This window comes from Manis pentadactyla, chromosome X (genome assembly GCF_030020395.1).
Source record: "Manis pentadactyla isolate mManPen7 chromosome X, mManPen7.hap1, whole genome shotgun sequence".
NCBI classification, from domain to species: Eukaryota; Metazoa; Chordata; class Mammalia; order Pholidota; family Manidae; genus Manis; species Manis pentadactyla.
In genome coordinates, this window is record NC_080038.1 from 121,949,192 (window position 1) to 121,968,483 (window position 19,292).

General features: G+C 43.0%; 1 protein-coding gene across 2 annotated transcripts in view; it reads left to right on the top strand.

The window, feature by feature from the left end:
* The window catches only part of TENM1 (teneurin transmembrane protein 1), a 735,522-nt gene that overhangs the window by 675,652 nt on the left and 40,578 nt on the right, over positions 1–19,292 (top strand). For both annotated transcript variants that reach the window (XM_036880853.2, XM_036880855.2), the window contains exons 26-27: positions 11,254–11,620; positions 13,048–13,558. In XM_036880853.2, coding sequence (XP_036736748.2) covers positions 11,254–11,620; positions 13,048–13,558 — 878 coding nt within the window. The remainder of the gene's footprint in view (positions 1–11,253; positions 11,621–13,047; positions 13,559–19,292) is intronic.

Genomic DNA, 19,292 nt, shown 5'->3' on the forward strand with positions numbered 1-19,292 from the left:
GAAAACATAATCACAAAGTGGCTGATCAATGAAATCAGACCATTTCATAAAAGCTGTGCAGTCATACTTCTGCCCTATAAATTCCTTTAGGTGCCAAAGGGAATTGGAAGCTTGGTCTAGCCAGTGGAGCCAATGCTATAATATTAACAACCTGCAACAGACAAGTTTCTGCAACTTCCCAGCAGGAAAATCTCTGCAGAATGATTCCAGGGGCTTCTGCTAAGTCCCTGGCTCCTATGCAGACAGAGCCTGGGCTCTCAGGAGGACAAGAGCCTCACGTCCCACTGCATGAAAACCCACAGGGGGCCTCTCCTTACTTAGACTTTGTGGTCTCTTCACCTGGCCTCACGTTTGAGTTCATGTTACATTGGGTTATTCTCTAGTTGTCTCCTCTTCTGTATGTGTATCTCCCACAGTGAGGGGTATACAGGAGATATTTAATAAATATACATAAAATGAAATTGAAATAGAGACTCAAAAGGAAAAAAAAGCAAAATCTTCATGTTCCTCTCCCAACCTGCAGCAGTGCCGAAAGGGTTAAGTTCTCTGACTCTAATGATAAAACCCAAGATTCAGGGAGATACAAATAGTCAATTGGCAAGTAGCATCATGTACAATATGTTCTTCTTACAATAACAATCAAATTTACAAACAAATTAGCTGTGGAGTCTGAAGGACATTCTGTAGTTTTCACACTGGGCCTTCATCTCCTGCTGATAGATGACTTTGACTGTAAATTGAAAACTGGAAGTGGTTAAATATTCTGTGTATTCACAAGTGCCATTTCCAAAATTGAGGCTTCAGAGAGAAGATGCAAGAAAGGGTCTATGGAAACTCAGAGCAATTATGCCTGTTATTAAGATGAGGTAGTGGCAATTACACAGCAGATTCAGCGAGAGTGTGTACGTGCTGATTGCTCCGAGGGAGCCTGTAAGAACGAACTCGTATAGCATCCATGAGGCCTTGGCTCTCTGGAGGAAGTCAAGATTTTCAGCCACTCTGTCACTGTGCTTTTGGACAGAGCTTATGGCTTCCAGCAATCGTCTTGGAAGTGATACATGCTTTTTTTCTTAATGTGCTTGAATGAAACTCTTATGTAACAGAATGGCTTCATTCACTGTTTCTGCCCCCTAGAATAAACATCCTTAAGCTTTTTGGTGTCAGAACCCCTTTACACCCCTAAAAATTGTTGGGGACCTCAAAGAGCTTTTTTGTACTTTGGTTTTATCTATCAATATTTACCTTATTAGAGATTCGGGTTTTATCTGTCAATATTTACCTATTAGAGATTAAAAGTGAGAATTGTTTTTAAATACCAAGATATACCAGCCTCAAGAACCCTCTGGAAAACTCCACTGCATACTCGTGAGAAAGTATAAAAGGCAAATAGTATTACTTTTAAAATAGGTTTGACCTCATGGACTTCCTTGAAAGACTCTCGGGGATCCTCAAAGTCCATGGACCATAATGGGAATACCATATTTCCTCAGTTCTAAGACATCACGGATCATAAGACATACCATCAAATTTGGTAACTTTGGATGGTGGGGAGATATGATCCATTAAATGTACACATTGATTATAAGACACATCCTCACTTCAGAAAAATTGAAGTATGTAGAGACAGTGAAATGCACTCCTTAAGAGGAAATATGGCACTTCTCACTAACCTCAGTGGATCTCTGGAAACCCGATTTACTTACTCAAACATGTTGATGAAAAATAGTTTTTCTTAGAACCTATTTGCATTTTTTAATTTTTTAAGTGCTTTCATGTATTCAAAATGTTACAGTCAATGAGGCACCAATGTTTTTACTCAACAAACATTTGCGAACTATAATACCAGATATTGGGAATATGAAAATGAATGAGACCTCCTCCCTGCCTTCGAGGATTCACAGACCTAACAGAGGTCCTAGGCAGACAAACAAGTATTTGCAGTATAATGGAGAAGCATTGGATCTGCATGAGTCATAGAGCTGGAAGAGCAGGTTGAAGTACCCAAAGGTGGAGCCCTGGGTATTCAAGGATGCCGAGGTTAATCACTAAGCTGAAGCAATTAGCCATTCTCTTAACAAAGGGCTGCCCTAGTGGACTCTGCCACATGTGTCAGTCACTTTCACACATTAATTTATTTCAATTTAATTTAATTTTGCAAACACCGGTGATCTATCCAGAGATATAAAACTAGAAATTTGTTAGACCAGTTTGACCATAATGGTGCAGTCAGCAGCACCAGTTAAGAGTAAATCCTAACAGAACATTTTCTTCATTGTGATTAGATTCAGCTCAGAGTAACGAACCACCCCTGCCCCCCCTGAGCCAACACAAATGACGTAAGCATGCGAACAGCCATGCTAGATGTCTGGTCCAGGACTGGGATAACAGCTCTATGAGGTCATCTGGGACCCAGGCTCCTGGTATTTGTACCCTGTCATCCTAGCACACAGCTGGCATTTTCATGGCCATCTCATGGTCTAAGATGTCTGCTACAATTCTTATCATTATATTCATATTGCAGAAAGAAGGAAGGGCAAAAAGAAGCTCCTTCCAGTTGGTCCAGCTGTCCTTAAGCAGCCTTTCAAAACATTAGCTTAAAAGTGCAGATGATTCCACACTTCCTCACATGTCTTCCTGCCTTGAACTTCATCACATGGCTACAGATAATTGCAAAAAAGGCTGAACTGTCTTCTATTCTAGATGGAAGTGTGCCCAGATGGAAAAACTGGGGATTTACTACAAAGGAGGCAAGAGTGAATGGACGATAGGGTAGGCCTATGACTAGTAGTCTCTGCCACAGTCATCTTAGCAAAGTGGAAATTACTAGAAGATGAAATACCCCAAGACTACCCCTTGGGTTGTTTTTGTTTTGTTTCACTTTTCGCTGTGCTTTGCTTTGTTCCTCCACTTCCAAAATGTTTTAGGAACATCACGGTAGAGGCAACATAACCTGTAGGCTCTGCAGGAGAATGATTCTAAGATCAGTCCAATTATAGCTCTTGATTAGATTGACCCTGGCTATTCATCTGCAATAAATAATGCGACTTTGGTGTCTGTTCTTCTGACTGGGCAGTCATGAACACAGACCATGCTGATGCATTGGACCAGAGGTTGGGAAGTTCCTCCAACTACCCAGCCATTATGCAAAAGAACACAAGAGTGTGGGCCTGAGATAATGGGAAATAATTTGCCGGTTGACAAGTCTATGTAATCCTGGTGTATTTCATCTTCTATATAATTTCTACTTTTTAAAAGCAAGATCAATAGAGGCCATCGCTCTCAAAGGTGTCATCATGCTTCCCAACTGCACAAAACCAAAGTTTGTCCAGGTGGCTTTTTCCCTCTTTTATAAATTTGAAGAAGCTCAGAGAACATCAGTGTCAAGAAATGAGAAGGCCATTTGGAAACTGACAAAAAGTGATGCTAACAACCTGGAGTTGTCAGCTTCCAGAAGCATGGGAAAATCTAACGTGGAGCTGGCAGAACACCTGGCTTCAGTCTCGTCACTGTATCTTCCCCAGGGCTGCCGTACTACAGAAGAGATAATCATATACTTCCTGGAAATTCTTCCTGAAGAGGCCTCAGGGATAAAAAATCAAACAGAGTCATTTTTCATATGAGCCATAAGGCTGGAAATGTAAAAGAGAGAGATTATAAATGTCATGTTCGGGATGGGGAGACAGACCTTTTGGGAAACAACTGGTTTCTTCAGCACAGGTGACCTTTGGGAAAAGAAGTTACTAGCACTTGGTGGCAATTGTGAAATACAGTAATAGTCATGATATGTTTTTGAGGTTCTTCCATGAAAGCTAATTTCTTAAAATGGGTGGAATGGAACAGAAATAATCTACTGTTGGCAACCCCTTGCACATACTGGAAAATAAAGGAAATGTCAGCAAAAGACTGTAACCTCTGTGAGGGCCAGATCTAGTCTGTCTTGGTTAGAGCTGACTCCCTAGTGCTTAACATAGTGCCTAAAGTGGGACAAATACACATTAATTGGCAGAAGAAAGGAAATAATTAAAATAGCATGTTTTGCAATTGGATTTGTACCAACAGTAGTGTTACAAATAACAGTGGGGAATCCAAGCAATAAGCTAAAATATTAGCCATGAAATTGGCTGACAAATGGATGTGAAATGATATATCCCACTAGAAAGCCAAATACTGCTTGGAGTTCATGTAGCTTAGGATTCTCAAGGAATGGACTAGATGAACAAGGAGGGAATGGCTGGTGACACAGAGGAAGGGAGACCTGGAAAGAGCATGAGCATATGATTGTACTTAAGAGTCCCTGAGACAGCCAAGGCAGAGAACAGTGTCATAATCAACGTCCAGAAGAAATACAAGCATGTTCCATTAAAAAAAATTAGCTAGCCTTTACAGAGCGCTTTCTGTGGACCAGGCACTGTGCTGTGTGCTTTATGTAGATTTTTTTTCCCGTATAATTCCCTCATAAATTTTTAAGAAGATATTATTACTATGCCCAATTTCTAAATGAGGAAACTGAGGTTCAGAGGAATTAACTGATTTCCTCCAAGGTCACAGAGCTAGCAAATAACAGACAGAATTTTGAACCTCGGAAGTCTTAGCTCCAGAGCCTGAGCTCCTAACCACCTCCTTCTACTACATTTGAGACTTTTTCTAGGGAAAGAGTACCTAGCTTTCAACAGATCCTCAAAGGGCTTTGTAAATAAAAAAAAAAATCACGAGAAGCAGTGTTTCAGACTCTAAGCACCATGAAGGCAGGGTCTGTGTGTCTGGATCAGCCCTCAGATACTTGTCAGATGGGTGGACAGAAGGCTATATTAATGCATGAATATTCTGGTGACTAGTTGGCCTCCGCATTGGTTCTCCTGCATTAGTCTAGATTCCTTGAATCCATCCAGCCCTTCAAACTGCAGCCTAAGTGATCCTTCTAAAAATACAAATCTGACCACCATGTCAGCCTCCAACTTTAAAGATCTTCAATGACTCCTCAACACCCACATTTGAATTCTAAAGTCCTTAACATACACAGCCCTCCAAGACTTACTCCCTTTACTCCCTTGGTTCCCACGAAGGGACAGTTTTGACCCTCAGGGAACATATGGCAATATTGCATGACATGTTTGGCTGTCACACTTGGGAGGGAAGCACTACTGGCATCTAGGGAACAAAGAGCCAGAATCGCTGCTAAAGATCTTACTATGCACAGGATGCCCCCAGGACAAAGAATTATCTGGCCCCAAGTGACAAGAAGTGCCTCCGTGGAGAAACTTAAGCCTAATCCCTGGTAAACATTTAAGCTTCCTTTACCACTACTAGCTTCCCTGTTCCTGCCCTATGCTCTAGTAATCGCAAGCTGTACATAGGCCCCTCCCTCTTCCCACCTTGCTGCTTCTCATTACTATTGCTTCATCTTTCAAAATTACTTTCACATTTCTCTGGTAGGCATGCAGGCAGACCTCAGAGACATCATGAGTTCAGTTCCAGACTACAGCAATAAAGCAAATATCCCAATAAAGTGGGTCATATGAATTTTTTTGGTTTCCCAGTGCATATAAAAGTTATGTTTACACTCTACTGTAGTCTAAGTGTGAAATAGCACTATCTAAAAAGCAATTACTTAATTAAAAATGTTGTTGCTAAAAAAGTCAACCATCATCTGAGCTTTCAGTGAGTAGAAATCACTGATCACAGATCATCATGATATAATAATGAAAAAGCTTGAAATATTGAGAGTTACCAAAATGTGACAGACACATGAAGTGAGCAAATGCTGTTGGTAAAATGGTGCCAATAGACTTGCTCGATGCAGGGTTGCCACAAACCAATTTGTGAGAAAGTGTAGTATCTGTGAAAGCAAATAAAACAAGGTATGCCTGTATTGCCTCAGATTCTCTCCTCTGTGTTCCCCTGTCAGCTCGGGTATATGTTGATCATCTTGGCACTTGACCACATTATATTGAAATGGTCTATTTCTACAGGCCTTTCCCCACATGACTGTGAACTAATCAGGGGCAGAGAGCTATTTTATTTACCTTTATAACAGGGCCTGGCACAGAGTAGGCATCCACAAAGCACTGAACTGAAAGATAACAGAAAAATTAATCACTCAACTCCAAACGAGCTTTGACCTTCTGAGCCAAAGAGCACTACCTGTAGGGTGATTCGACTGAGGTAAAGGGGAGGCCAGACTTGGTGAGGAGAGTGGGAAAAGGCATCCACTCTTCTCGATGAGGAATCAGATGGCATGGGGGCTAAAAACACACATCTGAAAATGGGTATATTAAGAGTTTCTTTCTCAAATGATTGCCCTAAGCATATAAAATAATAATCTGACTAAAGAGCCAAACACCCAGAAGAATTCAATAAGCAGTAGTTACTTTTATTAAAGACTCAGATGAGTGGGCCTATAATTTTATAGATGTTATTGATTGGGATCAGTTCAAAGGAAGGGGCTACATCTATTTGCATTTTAAAAGTAGGTCAATTGAAAGAAAAATATTAAGTCAACAGCAGTGCAAGTGGTATACAGGTAAGGCAAAGTTCATGGAAATGTTATGTGAACAACTGAAGTCTGGGAAACAGAGATGAAAGAGAACTACATTGAATGGAAACTGGACTAGATTCCTTCTAGCTCTAAAGGTCTATGACTTTGAAACCATTATTAATATTAATTCACTTACCACCCCTTACTATGTCTAGGCACTGGCCTAGTACCTTATATCTCTGTCTCATTTAAGGCATGCAATAACCCTAAAAGGCAGGTAGACTATCTTTAGCTTATTTTCCTTGTTACAGATGACTCACAGAGACTAACAGAGGATACCTCATTTGCCTAGGGTTTCACCCTAGTACAGAAAGGATCCAGTTTTCAAAGTCTTAGAAAAACCCAAGCATACAAACTGTGTCTACAATGTGGGACTAAGAGGAATTTTCTAGTTTAGTCTAATCAAGGGCTCATCTTTAGATGTTGCTTTTACACGTGGATTTTCCCCTATAGGATTCTGCTACTTTATAAACTGCTACTTAGGTCAAAAGTAGTTGGGTCTTGAAACCTACCATGGGACTGGCTGGCCTGAGAGTCAAGTCCTTTCAAGGCACATTTTTGATTAGCAGAGGAAGACATAGTGCTGTCAAAGCTTGACATCCAGACCAAGAGCTCCTGTCTGCTCAGGGTTATTTCTCAAGGAAGGTTGTTGGGAGATTGGCCCATTCCATCACCTGGCAGCTACACCAGTGACCTTTCATGCTAGTTTAGCATAAATTTATTTTGACATTTCCAACAAATTAATGTATTTTTACAAAGCAGGGCAACAATCACAAATTAAGCCAAATGGTTTGCCTGTAGGCCCAGTCACTGGACAGAGATTCCAGAGTTTCACAGTTGCTCTTACATCTCTTTTTGCTCCCACCCTCCAAAAAGAAATGTTTATTTTCCCCCAGAATCCACTTGGACACATGGCATAAGCCCTCAGGGGTTAACCTTAGCTCCACCTCAGTAGCATATAATTCTGGGGCCTCTCTGCAACCAGTGGATGTCAATTCTGACTGCCAGAATCAACTCAAATGCTCCATTCCTTACGTTAGATTGTGTGTTATGGGAATGAATGCCTTGGTAATGAATATAGTGTTTCTAGTGTGGGGGTCTACAGAACCAGTTCCTGGAAAAATTACCTGGAAATGGAAGTATTTAACCTGAGAAGGATCTAAAAGGAACTGACAACCTAAGAGTGGTGAGAAGGCCCTGTTTCTGAAAAGGCAGACGCTAGACTGCTAAGTAGCCACCCATGTTTCATCCGCACAGATATCCCAGACAAGCTGCCCAGCCAAATCAAATGGGAATGAAAGGGCCTCTGCGTAGCTAGTGCGGAAAGTGTCTCAGAAGCACAAAGGCCACTTGAGTCAAGGAAACTGCCCGAGGGTGACTTATTTGATGGAAAAGAAAACAAACAGACACAAAAGCTGGTTTATTTTGGAGGCAATATTAAATCTAATAAACGTGCAGCCAATACTATTGACGTCAATCAGTTTGGTTGAGTTGGAGAATTTAATGGCTTATCTTCCAACTACCAGCCTTTATCTCAGAGGAAAGCCTTGGCAGCAGAGAAGAGAGCCCCGAACATGTCCTTCCCTGACCCTTGCCAGGTGTGTGCCACCCCCGGCCTCTGCCCTGGCCCCAGCTCTCAGAGTGGGGATAATTAGAATGTCATTTCTGCCAGCTTTGTTTTTTCTGGGTCCCTGACATCAGACTTGATCAAAATAGGCGTTTGTACTGCAATAAATTCATTTCCTCTTCCTCAGCCAGCCCCAGCTTATTTCCGGGGGGACCATGCAGCACAGGACCAGGACACACACAGCTTCTGTAGAAGCACAATCATGTGAGCAGAGGTCTGAAGTGGGGGCACGTGGTGGCGGAGGAGTGGCGCCACTGCCACAGCATGTGCTCGCTCACCCTCCTGGTGGCAGGCCATGACATGCAGAGCCTCAGACGGTCGTGCTGGGGAACACATCACAGCAAACTGCTCTGGGAGCTGTTAAGGCTGGTGTTTAATGTTCATCCAATGGCCTCAGTCTGAAAGGCTCTGTAGAACATGCATAACACAAGCTCAGCTTTACACTCCATTAGCATTCAAATTCCTAGCTGCCCAGAGGCATATGGTACTGACCAGAGAAGGCCAGCCTGTGTGGAGGCTGAGGGCACATGAAGACATGGGGACCGAATGAGGTGGCCAGGTGTCTGGAAGAGACACTCAGAGACAGGGCAAGGAGCCCCAAGTGGTACAAGAGGCGGGGTCAAAGACAACCTTTGTCTTTACAGCATTTCCATTTGCCTTCCATTTAGAGACAGAATTTGAGGGAAGGCCTTATCTCAGACTTGCCTTTGTCCACTTCATTACTGACTGAGTGTAAAGCCTCTTTCAGCTAAGGAAGAGTGGGCCTCCCAGTGCAGCAAGAGTCAGCTAAGGAAGAGCGGGCCTCCCAGTGCAGCAAGAGTCTGCATCTTGTTCTCAGGCTTTCAGATTCAATGAGAAAAACAAATCTTTCCTTGGGCTTTCCTCGAGGCAAAAGAAGACTAACTCCATAAATGTTACTATTTTGTAATATCCCCCCAGGAAGGGGACAGGGTTTTCTGTCCTTGTCTAGCCTAAGAGAAGAGAAGTGAAGAACAGAATAAATGAGTGGTGGAGTGGAGGGTGCATGTAACACAGTCATCTAAGAAGGGCCCAGTGATAAATAGCAGCTATCAGGAAATGTCAAGGCAGGTGTTGGGCTAACGCCCATGTCCAGAAAGGAAGTAGAGTGGAGCCATGTTTGGTTAGCCTGTGTGTCCCCAGTGCCTAACACAACACTTGGCATAAGGTATACCAGACACACACACACACACACACACACACACACACACACACACACACACACACCAGTCCTTTTGCTTCTAGCTCCTTCACGTGTCTCAAATCCATCTACTTCTCTCCATCCTCACTGTTGCTATTGTAATTCATGCTACCATCTTCCCTCACCTGGGTCACTCCAGGAGCCTCCTAACTATCAGCCTGCCTCAATAGCAGCCAGTGTGATCCCTGTGGACCCAAATATGACTATGTCACACCCCTACTTAAAGACCTTCAGTGGTTTCCCACAGCCATCAGAGTAAAGCTGGACATGTAGAACCCTCCACTACCTGATGTTTTAGTCGACTAAGGCTCCCATAACACAATACTACAGGCTTGGTAGCTTTAACAAGAGAAATGTATTTTTGCACAGTTCTGGAGGCGAGAAGTTCAAGAGCAAGGTGCTGGAGAATTAGTTTCTCCTGAGGCCTCTTTCCTTGGCTTGCAGATGGCCACCCTCACACTGTGTCTTCACATAGGCTTTTTCTCTGTGCATACACATTCTTGGTGTCTCTTCCTCTTCTTATAAGGACATTAGTCCTGTTGGATTAGAGCCCGACCCTTATGACTTCATTTAACCTTAGTTACTTCTTTAAAGGCCCTATTGCCAAATACAGTCATATTAGGGGTGAAGACTTCAACATATGACTTTAGGGGAGTGACAGTTCAGTCCATAATACCCAGCCACTGTCTACCTCCTGATTCTCATTACTCACCACTCCCATACACTCAGCCTGTAGTAGCCTTACAGAATTGTTTCATATAACTTGGGTGGGCCATACTGTCTCTAACTTCTGGACCTTCAGCCAAGCTATTCCTTCTACCTGGATTGCCCTCAACTCTGTTTTCCTGCCCATCTCATTTTCACCCTGTTCTTCTCCTACTGGTCATTTGAGGCCTTGCTGAGGTACTACTTTCTCTTGGAAAACCCTGCCTCCTGACTCCTAGTCTGAGTGCAGTGCCCTCAGACCCTCTCTGCAACCTCTTTCTCATAATATGGAGAATAACTGTCTAATGCTTCCTCCAAGGGCTCTGCTAGACCATGAGTCACCTGAGGGCCGAGGCTGTGTCATAGCATTTTTTTGAATCCCCAAAGCCTAGCACAAGGCTTAGCCCAGAGAATGTACTCAACAAACATTCAATGAAAGAACAAATCAACCTGTTTCTTTGTTGAGAAAAGGGAGATATGGAGGGAACCAGGTCAAACTAAATGGCAGTACATTACAACTTAGGATTCCAAATCACCAGCTGGTGAATTGCACCTGAGCATTCCACAAGATGGATGCTAGGTCTCTGCTAATAGAAGGTCCTATGCCAAAAGGTTTCTGTTAGAGCAAAATCTAGTTTCTCTGGCACTCTTTTCCAGAAGTCTCTATGACTTTGTTCTTCCATGCATCTATAGAACAGCAAGAGAGATTTGCCTATCATACTGACACAGAAGCCCTAGAGCAGCGGTCCTCAAACTTTAATATGCATCAGAATCACATAAAAGGCTTGTTAAAACACAGATGGCTGGGACACTCCATCCCCAGAGTTTCTGATTCCATAGATCTAGGTTGGGGCCTGAGAATTTGTTTCTAACGAGTTCCCAGCAAATGTTGTTGCTGCGGTCCAGAGACAACACACTGAAAAGCACTGCTCTAGAGGATCCTTCTGGAATTATTAAAAACAAATTTACACTATACTGAAATGGTATGAATGATAAATATGTTTACCAGAACATTTGATCAACCATCCTCCCCCAGCTTTGCCTGAAAACACCAAACATTCCTGACATTCATGAGATGGGGAACCAATCAGCCAATTTTTCTTTTAAAGCAAAACTGCCCCGAAAAGACATTGTAACCTAATGGTGTGTGTTCTGTTCTTTTTGCAGGTGCGATTAGAGTGGCCAACAGACCTTGCAGTCAATCCTATGGACAATTCATTGTATGTCTTGGATAACAACATTGTGCTGCAAATTTCTGAGAACAGGCGCGTGCGGATCATTGCAGGGCGCCCCATTCACTGCCAAGTGCCAGGCATCGATCACTTCTTGGTCAGCAAGGTGGCAATTCACTCCACTTTGGAGTCAGCTAGGGCCATCAGCATCTCCCACAGCGGGTTACTCTTCATAGCTGAAACAGACGAGAGGAAAGTAAACCGCATTCAGCAAGTTACCACCAATGGCGAGATCTCCATCATAGCTGGTGCCCCCACTGACTGTGACTGCAAAATTGATCCCAACTGTGACTGCTTCTCAGGTATGACCTTTTTAGCAATTCACCAGTCACCCTCTCTGTTTTCAAAAGAAAAACGTGCATCAGAAAAGGCAAAAGGAAAGCAAAAATTGTTACTTGTGAACATTGCAGTGAGCGAGTGGAAAAAGCAATGAGCTGGGGTCACACAGCCTAGAATCTGCCTGTTAGTCTGCAGCTGACTCACTGGGTGACCCTAGGAAAGCCACAAAACCTCTTCATGACTTGCTTACTTCATCTGCCAGAGAAATCACTGGTCTCAGTTATATCACCTTGCTGGATTGATGATCAACTGGTATAATAAAGGTGATACTCTAGGTAAGATCACTGTACAAACATAAAATCATGACATCATTTATACTTTGAAGAAAGAGAAACTAGGTAAGACCTGCATTCACTCATTTATTGAAGGAAAAATTACTTCTCCTAAGTGACTGGCTTCTAGATCAACAGCGTGTGCTATTTGAAACCCAAGGGACAAGGGTAGACTGCTTTGGGGATACATGGGCAAACTTAAATCCCACAATGAAAAGTTCTCAGAACATCACTCTGCCACTTACATTGTTTTAAAAAAATCCAAACCTTTCTCTGTAACCAGCAGTGCCCTTTACTTACAAATGAAATTTTTTTTTAAAAAAAGAACCTTTTCCCCAAAACATGGAGTGGATATTCCAGATAGGAGGCTGTCCTCTAAATGTCAGTACATACATTTACTGCTGGGATGTGGAAATCCCACCATGCTCCATGCAGCCCTATTAAACTGTTCATCCAGGCTCAGATGGTTCTCTCTCTTAACCTTTGCCTTTGTTTGGCCCAGAAAAGTCAAGAGTGAGCAACTTAGTCGATAGGACTTATGATCAACATTTCCACTGTTTTCCTGGACAATTAGTTTTATAGGTATTTTGCTAATTTATATCTTTCATTCAAGGCAAATCTAATGTTTATTCCAGTTGTCAAATTTGATGTTCTGAATCATTGTGCACTTACAGGCTTAGTGTACTCGGACAATGTGACAATGGGACTTCACCGAAGAAAAGTCCTCTAGGCACAGTAGGATTGGAAAGTCCTGAGATAGATCCTACAAGCACTAAGAGGCATAAATAAGTCTCATGGACTTCCAGCCAAAGTTTCCATGCCTGTCATTATTTGCTGGTTTTCTATCTTGCACACAACAGATACTGAACAGCAGGGTTGAGGATTTCACAAAATTTCTGTGAACTGAGACAATTGCATCTTACTGCTCATCTTCAGGGGTACTGACTCAAGACTTTATAATAAGCTTCAAATTTGTCAAGGGGGGGCCATGCAGAAAATGTTGCTTCACTGATTATTTCCTTTAAAATGATTCTTGATGAACAGTGAATTCCGTATATGGTGTGTTCCTATAAATGCTTGTGGTGACAATTACTCAAATCGAGGTCTTTTCCCCATAGGTGATGGTGGCTATGCTAAAGACGCAAAGATGAAAGCTCCTTCCTCCTTAGCAGTGTCGCCTGATGGTACTCTTTACGTGGCAGACCTTGGGAATGTTCGCATCCGTACCATTAGCAGGAACCAAGCCCACCTGAATGACATGAACCTTTATGAGATTGCTTCACCTGCTGATCAGGAAATCTACCAGTTCACTGTCAATGGAACCCACCTGCACACCTTGAACTTGATAACAAGGGACTATGTGTATAATTTCACCTACAATGCTGAGGGTGACTTGGGCGCAGTTACCAGCAGCAACGGCAATTCTGTGCACATTCGCCGGGATGCAGGCGGGACACCCCTTTGGCTGGTGGTGCCTGGCGGGCAGGTGTACTGGCTGACCATAAGCAGCAATGGGGTCCTGAAAAGAGTATCAGCCCAAGGCTATAATCTGGCCTTGATGACCTATCCAGGAAACACGGGGCTTCTGGCTACCAAAAGTAACGAAAATGGATGGACAACCGTTTATGAGTAAGTGTCTCATTCTCAGCACAGGCTTTGTTAGGATTTTTATTTAAGACTGTGTTATAGTGGGAAAATGGCCAAGTAATTGCTGGGTGTTGCATGCTATTTTCTCCTAACAGCCACAACAAAAAAATAAAAAGTCAAGGAGAAAATTGTATCCAACTCCTAGGGCTCAGACCCATTTCTCCAGAGCAGTTTTGCCGAGCATAATTATAAAAACATAGACTGAGTGAAGAATCAAGTGTGGCACTGCAGGAGACAGGAATGAGGTAGAAACCCATGTACTCAAGAAATTGACAGCATAGCTGGGAAAATAAGGTAAAATTTCACTTAAAAACACGATGAAGAAACTAGTTCTGTTGCAAGTCTTCCTCTATTTTTAAAAAAATTTTTCTTAGATCTTAATAAGAATAATAAAAGCCACTGTTCACTGAAGGTTTACTATGAGCCAGGTACTAAGCTAGGTGATTTACAAATACATTATTTTATTTGGTCTCCAAAATGTGGATGAGGAAACTGAAGCACAGGGTGGTTAACTTGTCCTGATTCATATGCATGCCCAGGATTCAAACTCCAACAATCAGACTCAAGAGCCCACAATTTTTAATATACTACCCTTAAAGATAAAGTTTCTAGTGAGAATCATTTTTAAAAATTCATGCAAGACCACACTAAAGCTGGAATTAGACAAACAAGTATTTCAGAAGCTAATGGTTGAGTTCAGTCAAGCAAGGAATGGCTAAAGTATGAACTAGTTTTCAAACTAACTAGTTGAGCCATTCACTTATTTATCAATTCACCACATTGTATACACTTTAAATATATACCATTTATTTGTCAAGTATGCCCCAGTAAAGCTAGAGGAAAAAAATACAAAATAACCAGTTAATTTATTTATTCAACAAATATTTACTGAGCACCCACTGTATGCCACACAGAGCTCTAGTGCTGGGGATACAGCCATGAACAAAAGAGATAAAATCCCTACCCTCAAAGAGCTTATGTTGTACTGGAGGGAAACAAGTAAAATGCACAGAACTTCAGATGGTGATGAGTTCTATGGAGAAAATAAAGCAGGGAGGAGGTCAAGAGCGTGGGACAGAAGGGATTTTCATTGTGTGGTGGGTGGTCAGGGAAGGCCTCACTAAGAAGGTGACATTTGAATTAATACCTGCAGGAGGTGAGGGAGTGAGCCAGGTAAACCTCTCAGGGGAAGGAAGAGAAAGGACATTCCAGGCAGAGCAAACAGCAAGTGGAAAGACCCTGCAGTGGGGATAAAACTAATGTGTTGAAGGAATAGTAGCAAGGCAGCTGCTGTGACTGGAAGAGAGTGAATGAAAGTAGTGGGAGGATGAAATCAGTGAAGAGCCCAGGCTAGTTCATGTAGGGTCTTGTAGGCCTCTTTAAAAGACTTTGACTTTGACTCTGAGTAAGAGGTTTTGAGTAAAGAGGTAACATAATCCAACCTGTATTTTCAAAGAATCACTCTATATTAAAAACAGACTGCATGGTGGAAGCAAGGGAACCCAGTGGTGGAGAGCCGAGGGGTTTGCGATAATTCAGGCAAAAGATGGCGACTCAGGCCAGGGAGTGGGGGCAATAAGAAGTGGTAAAATTCTGAATATGTTCTGACAGTAGAACTTTCAGGACTTACTGACAGATTGGATGTGGGGTGTGGGAGAAAGAGGATTTAAAGTGACTCCAAAGTTTTGGCCTCAGCAACTGGATATTGGACTTACCATTTACCACAATGGGGAAGACCATGCAAGAAGTACCTTATACTGCATAGGAGACCAGGAGTCAGTTTGGGATGTGATCGGTTTAGCTAGACATCTGAGTGAAAATATCAAGTAGGCAATTGTATATATGAGTCTGGAATTGAGGGGAGGGGCTGGAGATTTGAAGCTTGGAGATCCAAATTTGGTATCCATGAGTGTTTAGATTGTATTTAAAGCCATGAAATGAGATGCGATCTCCACAGAAGTGAGTGATGAAAGTCCAGTGAAGTAGGAGGGAATCTAGGAGAGTGGTGTGTCCTGGAAGCCAAGTAAAACAGAAAGAAGTGATCAGTTGTGTCAAATACTTCTGGTAAGTCTAGTAAGATAAAGACTAAAAGTGGACCCATCTAACACTATGGAAATCGTCATTTACCCAGAGAAGAGCAGATGCTGTGGTGCAGCAGGGGACAAAAGCCTGAGCAGAGTGGGTTTAAAAGAGAATAGCTGCACACATGTTCATCACAGTGTTATTCATAATAGCCAAGAAGTGTAAAGAACACATGTCCATCAAGTCATGAGTAGACAAACACTGGGGTATATCCATACCATGGAATATTGTTCATCCATTAAAAGGGATGAAGTTCTGTTGCATGCTACATGGATGAACCTCAAAAGCATGACATAAGTGAAAGAAGCCAGACACAAAAGGGCACATGCTTATATGAAATGTCCAGAAAAGGCAAATTCGCAGAGACAGAACATACACTGCTGGTTGCCACAAACTAGGGAAATGAGTGAAAGGGTGTGGGCCTTATTTTGGGGGGTGTTGGAAATGTTCTAGAAGTGGTAGCAATGGTTGTACACACTGTGAATGTACTGAAAGTCACTGAATTGTATACTTGAAAATGGTGACTTTTATGGTATGTGAATTATATCTCAATAATAGAATAATAAAAAGGGAGTGACTGGGAAAAGAGAGATTGGAGACTGTGAGTAAACAACTCTTCAGAGGAGCTTTGCTATAAAGAGAAGCAGAGAAATTGGAGCTGGAGGGAGAACGGAGTAAACAGAAGTCTTTTTTTTTTTTTAATGAGAGAAATACCAGTGTATTTGTATGTTGATGAAAATGATCCAGTGCAGAGGGAAAGCTTGGCAATGCCAGATACTGAAGAGGACGTTGTAGTCAGATCACTCGTGTGCATGGCTTCCCCTGGGGTTGTGTCAATGCAGGCACTGTGTGGCATGAAGGATGCTGATGGTAAGTGGAGTTCAGGTCTGTTAGCAGGACTTGGTTGGCAGTGAGTAAAAAAGGTACCAACTAACATCATTGTTGAATAATCGATCTCAAGCCGCTACGAGATGAGAAATACAGGTTTTCACCTGGGGGTAATATCATGGAATTTTATAGCCACCAAGAGACTTTAGAGGCCATTATACAAATAAGGAAACTGAGGCCCAGAATAGGGAAGTAACTTGCTATTCACAGTGCTAGTTGGCTGGGTCTTGAGTCGGGTCTTTGAGCTTCTAGCCTTATAGGAAAAGGAGGAGGATTTGGGATTACAACAGTGACCATGGGAAGTTTGGGGAGTTAGAAGGTTTCTGCTGCAGTAGCAGGAAATGAGATAGAACGGGAGGCTGAATATCCATTTCTTCCTTCTTCTGCCTTCTGAACTCCAGCTAGGATTAGGTTGAAACCCTCTTGACCAAATAGCATCTGGACAGTGGAGAAGGGTCCTCTTCCTCCTGAAGCAATCCATTCTGGTGCTCCGCAGCAATCCCCAGTAAGACACTGGCTCTGTCCCTTCTTACCTGTATACAGAAATGAGCTATTTCCCAACCTAGGTCATGTGGATAATCCTTCCAACAGTCTTCTCTGTGCATGATCTGACATCTTTCACTTTTATCCCCCAGTGATTTGGCCAGTTTTGAACACTCCCTTTAGTTTTTCCTTGTCCTTCTGAACCTGGGGAATACACTCCACTCCTGTTCAGAGCTTTGCTGGGGTCAATAAAGGGCAGCCCTGCCACTGCTAACAGGCCTTCTCAAAAGAACTCAAGCGTTTCTCTGAGGTGAGGATGCTGCCTTCTGTGGCCAAAGAGGACCAAGTATTGATCAAGGTGGAGGTAGAAATTCTGTTCTGACATGAGCAACAGAGAAGCAGAAACAGAAGTAAAATTTGGCAGGATGGAAGACTGCTACATAGAGGTAGCTAAGCCAAAATTCCATCCAACTCTCAATTATCTGTGGCAATGGGGAAGAGAATAGACACAGATGTCCCTGAATGGTGGATAATCCAAATGGGATTTTAAAGTACACCTTGGTGTGGTGGTAGTATGTGGGCTGCTGTTTAGTGTGATATTGTTTAAATAGTTCACCGATTTTCATAATTCCGGTTGACTTGGATCAGGACCAAAAGTGCACACCCCAACTATTAGTACTTGATGCTTGACTGCTCCTAAGTGTTCTGAGTGTCAGAGAGAAGCTGGCCACAGAGAAATGGCTAGCAGGGAGGTGACTGTCAAGGCAGGACTCCTGGCCAAATGAGGCAGGGGTTCTGGCCCAAAGGACTGGTGGGTTCCTAATTTCAATGATCCTGCCACAGGGGAGGTCCAAGGGCAGGCAGGGTCCAGCAACTCATTCAGCAGGCAAGCCTTCTTTGCCCACGAAGCTGCAAGAGTAGTCAGGACGCCCTTGCTTGTCTCCCAGACATTTCCCTGGCAAAAGCTTCAGTTGTACTCAACTGAAAAGGTCCCAGACTGAGGCCAAAATGTCAGTGCGTCTGCTGCCTATCCGGGCTGAGCTGACAGCTCCTCAGCCCCTTGCCCTTTGTGGGGAGCCCTCCACTCGAAGGAGACTGTGTGTTCACATGATTTCTTTAGCCCTGGTCTTCTGTATTCTCTGTTTCTGGACTTCATTAGCATATCCCTCCTCCAAACAAAAGCCATCCACTGACAGGTTGGAAAAGCCCTCATAACAGCTCTGGGTGCCTTCTAGGCTATTTTGCAAAATGTTCGGTTTTATGGAAGTTGGATAATGAGGAATTTTCCCTTCTCCCTAAATAGAAGTGGGGAGAGGGGGCAAAGTAAAAAGCCATGTTTCTGGGTGAGATATTTGCCTGGGCATGGGATATGATTCCCATGTAGAGCTGGTTATGTAAATGAATAGCTAATCTAAACACATCAAAATGTTTCCAATGCTTTGTAGACTGTCAGAGTAGGGAGGGAACTAAGGTGTCAAGTGGTCCAGACCCCTGCCCCCAGCTAGGCTAAGGATTTCAATTAAATAAGAGCATAGACCTGTCAACTGTTCCTTTAGGTCTCCAGAGATAGACTCAACACTTTTGCTCGGTCACCTCTCGGTGTGCTTTACGCTTTTGATCAGGATCAAGGATGGGCAGACAGAATTATCGTGGGTCATCCCAGGGACACCTGCAGGAGAGAAAGGGAATGAGCAGAAGGAAGAGAGGCACGGCCAGGAGAAGCGTTCAGAGGCTGGGAGGGAAGATTAGCTGCACTGCACAGGGCATCTGTGTAAGCTGAATCTAGCCTTCCAACACCACCATAAAAGGCTCTGTCTGTTCTCGAACCACACTGACTCTCAGATCCACCCATCCTTTCCACTGCCACTGGCAGCATCCCGTTTCACTTACTCGACGAGCATATGTAGTGAGAATCCATGTCAGATGCCAAAAATATGGAGATGAATAAGACTCTGCACCCTCCCTCTAAAGATCTGAGTTTATAACCTAGTCCAGAAAATCAAGTCAATGACAAGAAATCACAATACATTTAATAAAGGCAAGAAGGCATCATCTTCTCTTATACAAACTGAGGTTGCAGCCTCCCAACAGGTCTCCCTGCCCCATATCTTCCTTTCCAAGATTCATTGCCACCAAGACACACCTGTAATCATACTGTTCCCTCCAAAAAGTTTTCTCTGCCTCTACATTCTCTACTGACTACATGCTTTCCTCCAGAGTCTGGTACCACACTTCCCCCATACTCTGGTTCCAACATGCCTCT